The sequence below is a fragment of the Ornithorhynchus anatinus genome, chromosome 21 (genome assembly GCF_004115215.2).
Source record: "Ornithorhynchus anatinus isolate Pmale09 chromosome 21, mOrnAna1.pri.v4, whole genome shotgun sequence".
Classification (NCBI taxonomy): Eukaryota; Metazoa; Chordata; class Mammalia; order Monotremata; family Ornithorhynchidae; genus Ornithorhynchus; species Ornithorhynchus anatinus.
The window spans coordinates 6,941,807-6,954,331 of record NC_041748.1 but is presented as its reverse complement, the minus strand read 5'-3'; the positions used below and the strand labels follow the sequence as shown (position 1 = coordinate 6,954,331).

The 12,525-nt window shown below is 45.2% G+C and overlaps 1 protein-coding gene across 7 annotated transcripts in view; it reads right to left on the bottom strand.

Moving 5' to 3' along the window:
* Positions 1 to 12,525, bottom strand: part of PDE1C (phosphodiesterase 1C) — a 329,099-nt gene that overhangs the window by 86,600 nt on the left and 229,974 nt on the right. For all 7 annotated transcript variants that reach the window (XR_003754187.2, XM_029048966.2, XM_029048968.2 and 4 more), the window contains 2 exons: positions 3,722 to 3,835; positions 1,838 to 2,020 (listed from right to left, as the gene is read on the bottom strand). Coding sequence is in view for 6 of the 7 variants with exons in the window: in XM_029048966.2 (XP_028904799.1) it covers positions 1,838 to 2,020; positions 3,722 to 3,835 (297 nt within the window). In the remaining variant the exon portion in view is untranslated. The remainder of the gene's footprint in view (positions 1 to 1,837; positions 2,021 to 3,721; positions 3,836 to 12,525) is intronic.

Below are 12,525 nucleotides of genomic sequence, written 5' to 3'. Positions count from 1 at the left end.
TGGGCTTGGGAGTCAGAGGTCACGGCTTCTAATCTCGGCTCTGCCACTTGTCAGCTGTGCCTCAGTCACCTCATCTGTAAAATGGGGATGAAGACCGTGAGCCCCATGTGGGACAACCTGATAACCTTGTATCTACAATAGTGCTTAGAACAGTGCTTGGCACATAGTAAGCGCTTAACAAATACCATATTATTATTATTAAGTGCTTACTGTGTGCAGAACACTGTACTAAGCACTTGGGAGAGTACAGTTACAACAGAGTTGAAATCAAGGCAATTCCTCCTGTTCTGGAAGAACCCAGTTTATCTGCCTCTTTGAAATGCTAATAAGCAGGCAGATGAAGCCAGGGAAGCTCATTTTGGGCAGGGAATGTATCTACCAACTCAGTTGTATTCTAGTCTCCCAAGCACTCAGTACAGTGCTTGGCACACAGGAGGCGCTCAAGAAATACCACTGATTGGGAGAAACTTCCAGGAGTAGCACTGATGGAGTCATTTTCTCAAGAATTTGCAAAAGGCTGAATTACAAATTCCTCAACCCGGTCCGACCATTCCTTACAGTTCACAAAGCCCATTTGGAGATGAAATGTCTACACAGGCAGGATTTTCCACAAGGAATGTGGAAGGGAGTGACAGCTGCCTGTCTATACGTGAAAAGGTTGAATTTCAAAAGGTAAAGTATCTGAAAGAGCCCTAACTTCCAAATGAGAAGAATGTAGACTCTGTAAACTCCTTCATCAGTCATATTTATTAAGTGCTTACTGTGTTCAAGGCACTGTACTAAGCACTTAGGAAAGTACAATCCCTGTGGGCCAAGATCATGTCTACTAGTTCTATCATACTGTACTTACCCAAGGGCTTAGTGCAGAGTTTCATATGCAGTGAGTGCTCAATAGACACTATCGATTAACTGAATGATTGACTGAGGATTGCTTCACTGTGGATCACAGCTTCTTGGGAGGTGCTATCCTGGACTTTCCAAGCCAATATGAAGGAGGATCCCACCTCCTTCAAAATCAATAATCAATCAATGCTTTCTATTGAGTACTCACTGTGTGCGGGTCACTGTACTAAGTGCTTGGGAGAGTATAATGCAACCATACAATACAATGCAATACAATGTAACACAATTAATTCTCCAAGTCCTTGGTTAATTCCTGGTTCATTCTCCTGGTTAATTCTCCCAATTCCAAATTATAGTAAACTGTCAACCACCTTTAGCACTTATTTATTCACACCATCCTTAGAACTGGGCAGATATGCTTCCTTCCCACAAGGAACTTACACTAGAGTGGAAAAACCAGACAGAAGAAAAGAAACAAACACAGTTACAACTAGTGGAATGAGAATAAACCAATCAATCGTATTTATCAATCATTCGCTTACTTTGTGCAGAACACTGTGCTAAGCACTTGGGGGAGTACAATACAAGAGAGTTGGTAGGCACTTTCTCTGCCCACAAAGAATTTACAGTCCATCTTGCTGTAGTTTATAGTTGAAGGAAAGTTTTCTGCTCACGTTTTGTTTTTGCAACCAAACTTTTGCCGGCTGCAATAAACCATCCAAAATATCCTTCTGAAGGCTCAAAAGATTGCCAAGTAGAGGAAAACCATAGCAGAAAGGTTTTCCTGGGTGGAGCTGGGGTTAGAGTGAGGGTTAGGGTTCGGTTCCAGGACGAACTTAAGGATTGGGGTTGGATGTGGCTGGCGTTTGGGTTTAGAGATAGGTTTAGAGACTGGCTTTCATCTATTTATCGGGATTTAAAGAATCGTTTCTGTGGATCTGCAGACTCCGCTGGCAGTTTCCCGTTGGTCTCCCCATTTCAACTCAGCCTTTACCTCTCGACGAATATCCCAGCCTGCACCGCGTGGACGATGCTCTTGAACCTCGGCTTCTCCTCACTCCTTCTGAGCATCATCCCCATCTGCCGCGTGAAGGTGGAGGCCAGCCAGTCCCGGACTTCGGAGGGCACAGCATCCGACTGAATGTCACTGAGCTCATCTTCGGTGTCCAGGAGACGCCTGGGAAGAGAGGAAGTGGCACTTAAGTAGTTCTCATTCTTTCATTCATATTTATTGAGTGCTTAATGCATGCAAAGCACTGTATGAAGCATTTGGGAGGGTACAATACAACAATAAACAGATACATTCCCGCATTGTATAGCTCGCAACACTGAGGGGACACACACACACAACACACACTCTCTCTATCTCTCTCGCTCTCTTCTTCAAGCTCCCTGGTCACAAAATCTCCATCGTCTGCTTACTTGTTTATGGTATTTGTTAAGCACTTACTATGTGCCAGTCACTGTACTAAACACTGGGGTAGATACAAGCTGGTCAGGTTGGACACAGCCCATGTCCCACATGGGGCTCACAGCTTTAACCCCCATTTTACAGATGGGGGAACTGAGACCCAGAGAAGTTGAGTGACTCGACTAAGGTCACACAGCAGACTTGAGGCAGAACCAGGATTAGAACCCAAGTCCTCTAACTCCCTGGCCCGTGCTCTTTCCACTAGGCCTCTCTGCTTCTCCAAATCTGCTTCTGTTCCGCAAAGCGGGGTGGCATCGTCAATTCTCTAAATTCTAGAACAGTCTGGCCCTCACGCCCACCCTCGGGGTGGTTAACGGAAGAGTATGGTTAACGGAAGAGTAGCGGTAAGTACTCTGCTCTGCTGTGTTCAGGAGACCCAACCTCCTCCAGAACAAAATATGCAATGGAAATCAACGGTGCCACTTGTAAGCTTTAGTTTATACACTGCTGGGCTGGCTGTCACAGGCTTTGGAAGACTAAGGTCCCTCAGAAACTGTTCTGAAAGCAGGGAAGAAACATGAAGACCTTCCAGAGCGTGAGCCTTCCATTTCCCCCAAAACTCCACCATCTTGGAGTGTGACACTAGGCTTGATGCCAACGTGTGTGTCGAGAGGATTTGACTAACGTGGGGCTGATCTGAAATGACACGGGCACTGCGTTGACTTCAGGCTTAAGCGCATGAGGGAAAGCGATCGATGACAGAGTTCCAGAAGCCTAAGAGTTTGAGTTATTCAAAGTTCCCTTCGGGTAGCCATTTTTGATCTTCCACTTGGCATTCTTCCGAAGAAGGTGGGTAAACAGATTTCTCATTTCCATTCATCAAAAAGGAGAGCCAAGACCCAGAGGATTGACGCTCTCGGCCAGGGGTCAAAGAGGGCCAGAAAACCTCCTGGAATTGTGATGCTATAGCTCTTTATTTTTTTTTATGGTATTTGCTAAGTGCTTACTATGGGTCAAACACCGTTCTAAGTGCTGGGGTAGATACAAGTTGATTAGATTGGACAGTCCCTCGTCCGACGTGGCGCTCATTTTCAAAATAGGAGAGCGACCAGGAGAACTGAGGCACAGGGAAGTGATGTGACTTGCCCAAGGTCACATAGCAGGCATGTGGCAAGGCCAGGATTACAACCCGGGTCCTCTGACTCCCAGGCTCGTGCTCTACCCTCTAGGCCACACTGCTTCTCCTTTGACATGAGTGGATTCCCCTCAATCACACAGAGCGAGCTGGCTGCATCGTGGCTCCACATGAGCATCCCAAGGAAATTAATGTTAGGAAATCTATAAAACAGCTCCATTCTAACAGATCTGCCTGACAGAGTAAGTTGTGAAGCAAACCAACTTGACGTATCCCATCCCTGAAAGAACCCCACATCATTCCCATATCCAGGATCGACAGGGGTAGCTCACCGGGTCTCATCGATGTACACGGATTCAAGCACTGTGGCGGCATATTCCAGATTCTTTTTGAGGTCAACGACGGAGGCCTCTCCTCTCTCGAGTTGCTTCACCAAAGAGCGTAGCCTACGAGGGAAAGACGTGATCCCTTTAGATTAGAGGGAAATGGATGACAGTATGAAAACAACATCTCCCAATATCCCAGCTCAACCAAATCCTGGGACTGTGATGTTCAATGGAAAGAGCTGGGAAGAAAATGTTCTTGTCATTTCTACACGAAAGTCGTTTCGTCAAACCTTGGTCCAGGGAGGATCAATCGATCCATAATATTTACTGAGCGTTTATCGTTTGTCCAGTACCACCCCTTGCCCATATCCTGTCACTGGCCTGGAACAACCTCCGTCCTGAAATCCGACAGACAATTCCTCTCCCCTCCTTCAGAGCTTTATTGAAGGCACATCTCCTCCAAGAGGCCTTCCCTGATTAAACCCCTCTTTCCTCTTCTCCCACTCCCTTCTCCACTGCCCTGACTTGCACCCTTTGTTCTTCCCCCCATCCAGCCCCACAGCACTTATGTACAGATCTGTCATTTATTTATTTATATTAATGTGTGTCTCCCCCACCACTAGACTGTAAAATCATTGCAGGCAGGGAATGTATCTCTTTATTGTAGTATTGTACTCTCCCAAGTACTTAATACAGTACTCTGCACACAGTAAGCGCTCAATAAATACAATTGAATGAATGAATGAATGAAAAACTAAGCACTTGGGAGAGTACAGTACAAAAGAGTGGAGAGACACATCCCCTGCCCACGATGAGCTTACAGTCATATTACAGTAAATATGATTAAATGAATGATGAATTAATGGAGTGGGGGATAGATATTAATGTAAATAAATAAATTACGGATATGTATTAAGTGCTGTGGGGACGCAGAAAGGAAAGGGAGTCGGGTAAAAAAGAGATTAAACGAGAAAGGCTTCTTGGAGGAGATGTGACCTTAATGGCCCCCAAAGGGCCAAAATACAGCCCAGAAGTAGACGACTCAGACGACTCCAAAGGGAGAGGGATTCGGGGAAAAGAGGGAGCAATCACAGAAGACCTCTTGGAGGAGGTGTGACCTTAATGGTCCCCAACAGGTCAAAATATGGCACGGGAGTAGACTACTCAGCCAGTGTGAGTCAGAACCACTTGGGGACACGTAGATGTTTTCAGACCACCCCAAGTCTCATCCACTGAGTCACCACTCATTCGTTCATTCATTCTATTGTATTTATTGAGCACTTACTTTGTGCAGAGCACTGTACTAAGCACTTGGAAAGCACAATACACCAATAAAGAGAGACAACCCCTGCCCACAGCAGGCTTACAGTCTAGACAGAGACGACATCCTGACTATCACTCAGGGAGCCAACTTTCAACACACGCTCCAAGGCCAGACCCATTGCTCTTTTCTTGGTCTTTTGGTGTTTTTTTTTAAATGGTATCTGTTAAACGCTCACTAAGTGCCAGGCTTAGTTCTAAGCACTGGGATGGATACAAGGGAATCAGGTTGAAAACAGTCCATGTTCTACATGGGGCTCAGAGTCCTAATCCCCATTTTGCAGATGAGGGAACTGAGGCACAGAAAACTGATTTGTCCAAGATCATCCGTCAGACAAGTGGCGGAGTCGGGACTAGAACCCATGTCCCTCTGACTCCCAGGCCCGTGTTCTATCCACTAGGTCACACTGCTTCGGTTCCAACCTGAGTCTTCGCTTCCCCGTCTTTTCTCCACTCCTTCCGTCTGCCCCCTTTCATTCTACTGCCCCAATTCAGCTTTCACCCCAATTCAGCTTTCACTTCTTTCTTTTTCTTTTCCAACACCCATTGATAATCTGACCGACAGCTTCCTCACAGCGAGGAAGACAAAGGGCAGGCTATCAAGCTTGGCCTCATTCTTTATTAATCTCTTAGGGTTCTCCCCCAGGAGCCTGACATTTCACTCCCAAAACCGACGTCTGTTTTCTCAGAGCCTCCGACCGGGAGTTCTGAGGGGGCCTTAATCCCAGATCCCAGCATCTCGCTAGGACGATCAATAACGGGCTGAAAATCAAACTAAAGTGAATCAAAGCCCCTTTAATGGGAGGAACGGTGGGATACGCTGCAGGAGGAAACTGTGAGAATTATTTTGTTCGAGTGACGTGTCTATTCAGAAAAGAAGCTATTCCCCAAAGGCTCCATGAAAGTGTTATGATTAAGGACGATCTTCAGTAGAACCAGCTAGACAGTGCTCACAGGGTTTAGGCGAAGGAATAGTAGTCCTTAGAATACATATTAGTGATTTTATTTGTTCGAAGCCTTTTGATGTCAGTTATGGCATTTTGTCCTCACAACGCCCTAGGAAGGTAGACGGAAGCAGACCTCATTATCCCTTCTTACAGGTGAGGAAATTGAGACACAGAGCAGCTACGTGAAAACCTGCAGTCGCACCGCAGAAAAATGGGAGATCACTTGGGAAGCAGCTTGGCCTAGAGGGAAGATCACGGGCCTGGGAGTCAGAGGACCTGAGATCTCATCCCTGCTCTGCCGTTTCTCTGCTGTGTGATCTTGGGCATGTCATTTTACTTCTCGGTTACCTCATCTTTAAAATGGAGATTAACATCGTGAGCTCAATGTGGGACATGGGCTGTATCTCAACTGAGTATCTTGTATCTAACCTAGAGATTAGTACAGTGCCTGGCACATATTAAATGCTTAACAAATACCACTAAAAACAAAAGAACAGGATTAGAACACAGTTTCTTTGACTCTTAGGCCCCTGCTCTTTCCACTAGGCCTAGCTACTTCTCTCCCAAGTGTTTAGCACACTGTTCTACACCGAGTATGGACAGAATTAATATCTCTAAGTGTTGAACTGGGTCAGTGCCCCTTCAGAACTCAATGAGTGCATACTGTGTGCAGAACATTGCATTAAACGCTCACACCATCTACTCGTGGTTGGATTTATTGCTCAGAAAACATCCGGGGGTTCACTGCTGGCCCTCCTCCGCACCTCCAGTTGTAAGTGTTACTTTTCCTCTGGTCAGAGCAAGTCAACTCACCATTCAAGTTCAGCAAAAATGAAGCCTCAAAGCAGCAAAGTAACTTGCCCGAGATCAAAGGACAGAATAACAGCATAAATTGAACCAGAACCCAGGCGTCCTGACTCCCAGACCCCCTTCTCTCCATTAGCCCGGCCACAACCAGAAATCTAAAATCACCTATACGAGGGATGCACTTCCCTGCCCCCTTTATGGCTTCAATCCCCCAGTAATTACCTTTCTCTCACCCACAACTCCCTGAAAAAAGGAATCATTGAGGAAGCTGCCTGGCTTAGTGGATAGAGCATGAGCTTGGGAGTCAGAAGGACCTGGGTTCCAATCCTGGCGTTACCACTTAATAATAATAATAATAATGTTAGTATTTGTTAAGTGCTTACTATGTGCCGAGCACTGTTCTAAGCGCTGGGGTAGACATAGGGGAATCAGGTTGTCCCACATGGGGCTCACAGTCTTAATCCCCATTTTACAGATGAGGGAACTGAGGCACAGAGAAGTGAAGTGACTTGCCCACAGTCACACAGCCGACAAGTGGCAGAGCTGGGATTCGAACTCATGAGCCCTGACTCCAAAGCCCGTGCTCTTTCCACTGAGCCACGTCTGCTGTGTGACCATGGGTCAGGCACTTAACTTCTCTGGCCCTCAGTTATTTCATCTGTAAAATGTGCATTAAGACTGTGAGTCCCATCTGGGACAAGGATTGTGTCCAACCCTATTTGCTTATATCTACCCCAGTACTTAGAACAGTGCCTGGCACATAGAAAGCACCTAAAAAACGACTACAATTATCATTATTATTCTAACTCATTTCCCCTCCCTTCTTCCTCCACCAGAGCTGTAGTAGGTCATGAGTTCTAATGCTGACTCTGCCACTTGTCTGTCGTGTGACCTTGAGCATGTCACTTCACTTCTCTGGGCCTCATTTGTATAATGGGGATTGAGGCTCTGAGTCCCAACTTGATTTGCTTGTATCCAACCCAGAGCTTATTATAGTGCCTGGAACAAAGTAAGCACTTAACAAATACCATTATTATTATCATTATTATTATTGTTGTTATTATTAAACAAGCTGTGAAATAGGCATTGTGTCCCTGGAGACAGACATTATTGTCAAAGAGGAGACAGAAGAAGTCCCGGCCTGGAGAAGTTCAGACATGAGTGAAAACAGCAGTTCATTAACAAAACAGCATGTTACACAGCAGAAGTGTCTCCAGACACAGGGCCTTTTTTGGCTTGCAAGTTCATTCGTGGACTCAGTATTTATCAACCATTGTGCAGAGGGTAAATCCCAAACAGCAGGGCTCTGACTGTCCCTGATTTCTGGTCAGGGAAGAACACAGAATCTGGGAGGTCAAAGGGGGAACATTAAATTGGAACTAGCAATCCCAGGTGGGACAGCAACCGAAAGCGCTTGAATGCCTCTGGATGAAAGAAATGTCACTTCAAGACCTCAACCCATAGGCAGCTTCAGGGAGACACTAGAAGAGTCAGACCTTTTATGGTTTCGACGGTGGGGTCAAAAGTCGATAACAGGGAGAGAAGAAAGATTGAGGAGGTGGGGAATTGCTCAGAAAGGGGCTGGGGTTTGGTTACTTTGGGAGGTGTTTTCATCTCTCCCTCAGTGAAACAGCCCTAACAGCTGGAGTTCCTTCAGCAAGGAACTGGACATAGTTCTGTCTGCCCACATCAAGTTGACAGCCAAACAACTGGCTCTCTTTCCTTGCTACCGGAAGGAAAAATGCTGGAGATGAAGTACAATCAGTCATCCCATCGATGGCATTTATTGTGCGCCTACAAGTTGGATGAAACGTCATGGAAACTCTAGCTTAGAGTCAATCAAATTTATTGAGTGCTTACGCTGTGCAGAGTACTGTACTAAGAGCTTTGGAGAGTACAACAGCACAATAAACAGATTCAATTCCTGCTCACAACAAGCTTACAGTTTAGAGGGGGAGACGGACATTAAGAGAAATAAATAAATGACAAAAATGGACATAAGTGTTGTGGGGTTGGGAGGGGGGATAAATAAAGGGAGCAAATCAGGGTGATGCAGAAGGGAGTGGGAGAAGAGGAAAAGAGGGCTTCAAGAAAGTAGCCCGTTGACTGATCGGCAGAGCAGCATCTCAGTGATACTATTCCCAGCTGACTGCCCAGGGCAAGGGATTGGGAAGAGGATTTTTCATCAGGAAAATCCACTAGGGGTTCAGTGTCTCCAACGCTTAGTACAATGCCTGGTACAAAGTAAGTGCTTAACAAATGCCAATATTATTATTATTATTTCTGTTTAGTCAGCCCATTCAAGCTCATCTCCTCTGATTAGTTCTGGAATTAACATCTCTTGAATACATAGTAGGACCGTTATATTTAAAACAAACCTCAAATGATAATTGTGGTATTTGTTAAGTGCTTACCGTGTACCAGGCACTTAAATGGTACTATCTCACTGCTGACTTCTCGCCCATGTCCCGCCTCTGGTCTGGAACACCATCTCTCCTCAAATCCGACAGACAATCACTCTCCCTAACTTCAAAGCTTTTTTGAAGGCACATCTCCTCCAAGAAGCCTTCCCAGACTAAGCCCTCCTTTTCGTTTCTCCCACTCCCTTCTGCGTTGCCCTGACTTTCTCCCTTTATTCATCCCTCCTCCCAGCCCCACAACACTTATATACACACATGCAATTTTATTTATTTTCTATTAACGTCTGTTTCCGCCTCTAGACTGAGGTTCGTTGCGAGCAGGGAATGTGTCTGTTATCTTATTATGTTGTACTCTCCCAAACGCTCAGCACACAGTAAGCACTCAGAAAATATGACTGACTGACTGACTGACTGAAGGAGGAAGCACGAAAGAGGAAGGATGAAGGAGGAAGCGGGAGAAAGGAGTAAATTTGGGCTCCTTCCAAAAATACAGAAACAGAAGCCAAGACCATCTCCTCAGACCATCACTGAGATCAACCAACGTCCTCCCTAGCTCAAGACTTTGACTCCATCAGAGCCACCAGGACAATGATAAGCACTGTGGTATTTGTTAAGCGCTTACTATGTACCAAAAACTGGGGTACATACAGTACAATCAGACCGGACACAGTACCCGTCCTGCATGGGGCTCACAGTCAAATAAGAAGGGAGAACAGATATTGCACCACCAATTGACAAATGAGGAAACTGAGAAGTAACTTGCCCAAGGTCCAGTGGCAAAGCCAGAGCAAGAACCCAGCTCTCCTGACACCCAGACCTGTGTTCTTTCCACTAGATTACATTGCTTCTCCAAACAATTCCTAAATTTCTAGCATCGAAATCTTCCTTCCCCTTCCCTAATCTTCCTAATCTTCCCTAATCTTCCTCCAGAGACTGGCCATCCAGGAATCAGTGGCATTTATTGAGCACTTACTCTGTGCAGAGCACTGTACTAAGCACTTGGGAGAGTACAACAGAACAGAGTTGGAAGACACATTCCCTGCCTACAAAGAATGTGATAAAATCCCTCTCGAAGCTATTGAGAGGCATATGGGGAAATCTATAAGTCCAGCCCCAGGAGAGAAATAGAGAAACTATCAGAAACAAGATTGAACAAATAAATGTATTAGGAAAAAGAGAATTTATTCAATTAGAATAATAATAATTGTGGTATTTGTTAAGCACTTACTGTGTGTCAGGTATAGTACTAAGCGCTGGAGTGGATACAAGCAAATCAGGTTGGATGCAGTCCCTGTCCCATGTGGGGTTCACAGTCTCAATCATTTTCCAGATGAGGTAACTGAGGCCCAGAGAAGTGAAGTGACTTGCCCAAGGTCACATAGCAAGCAAGAGACAGAGCCGGAATTAGAACCCGCGAACTTGGAACTCCCAGGACCGTGCTGTATTCACTACTCCATGCAAAGTGATGTCCTGGGGCTTGCTGGGGGAAGGGAATATACCTGTTATTTTGTTATACTCTACTCTCCCAAGCACTGAGTACAGTGCTCTGGACACACTTAAGCACTAATAAATACGATTGACTGATGATTGACTGTATTTAGGCATATTCAGTTTATTTTTTCTAAATAAATGAGTACAATGGGCAGAATATGTGCCAATAATATCTTTACTTTTTCTCTCAAAGGAAGTTTTCTTGTTGGTATGTACTGCCCATAAAAACCTTAATTAAAAAAAAAATCTGAAGGTAAAATCAGGTGAGGAAATGTTTTGAGTTCACAGGAAGAAAGAGCTTTGAAAATTCCACCTCCCATTGTTTGTAGGAAATAGGGTTTGAAACTCTCCTTCCAATGTTCCCTTTGGCACTGGGGTGTATCCAGTCGTGGAAAAAGGATTGGCAATTTAATTTTGATTCCACTTAAAGAAAAAAATTGACGGTAGTCTCTCAACTTTTGCCAGCAGATTAGGCCTTGTCTGCCTTCTCCTTAAGTAAGAGGCATCCAAAGTTCCAGCCAATGATAACACTAATCATGACACGGCCTAATTTCATTTTTATGGTATTTGTTAAGAGTTTACTATGTGCCGGGCACTGTACTAAGCACTGCTGTGGATACAATATAATCAGATTGGATTCAGTCCAGGTCCCACATGGGGCTCACAGAGGCTGTAAACTAACTGTAGGCTGTGAATCTGTCCGTTATATTGTTGCACTGTACTCTCCCAAGTTCTTAGTACAATTCCGCGCACACAATAAGCACTCAATAAATAGAATTGACTGACTTAATCCCCATTTCACAGCAGACAGGTGGAGGAGCTGGGATTAGAACCCAGATCCTTTGATTCCCAGGCTTTGATCTATCCACTAGGCCACACTGCTTCTCATTATTACAATTAAGCACTTGAATTACCCACATCCCCTGGTCCACACAAGAAGCCCTGCTGCTGAAGGTAACGCCCTGCTACCTAACACCGCCGAGCTGTGTTTGGAGTTATTGTTTCCTGCAATTTTTCTCAGAGATGGAAGTCAAACAACTGGGATGATTAATGATGGCATTTGTTAAGTGTTAATTTTGTGCCAAGCACTGTACTAAACACTAAAAAGATAATCGGGTTGCGTCTTTCACCTTGTCCCCTCATATCTTCCCTCAATACTCTCCTACCACAACCCAGGCCACACATTTCGCTCCTCTAGTGCTAACCTTCTCCCTGTGTCTAGATCTCGCCTGTCTCACCGCTCGTCCATGTCCTGCCTCTGGCCTGGAACACCCTCCTTCCTGAAATTCAACAGATAATGACTCTCCCCCCCTTCAAAGGCTCATTGAAGGTACATTTCTTCCAAGAGGCCTTCCCTGGCCCCCACTTTTCCTCCTCTCTCACTCCCTTCTGCATCACCTTTCTTCTCCCCGCCACCAGCCCCACAGCACTTATGAAGATGTCTGTAATTTATTCATATTAATGTCTGCCTCTCCGCCTCTAGACTGTAAGCTCGTTGTGGGCAGGGATTGTGTCGTTTCTTGTTGTATCATCCTCTCCCAGGAGCTTCGTACAGTGCTCTGCACACATTAAGCACTCAATAAATATGACCGAATGAATGAATTTGGCGTTTAATAATTATAACGGTAATAATAATCATAATAGTTGTGGTCTTCGTTAAATACTTACTATGTGAGAGGGACTGTTCTAAGTGCTGGGGTAGATACAAGATAATCAGATTGGACATGATTCCTGTCCCACATAGGCTCTCTGCCTTAACCCCCATTTTACAGGTGAGGAAATTGAGACACAGGAAAGTGACTTGCCCAAGGTCAAACAGCAGACA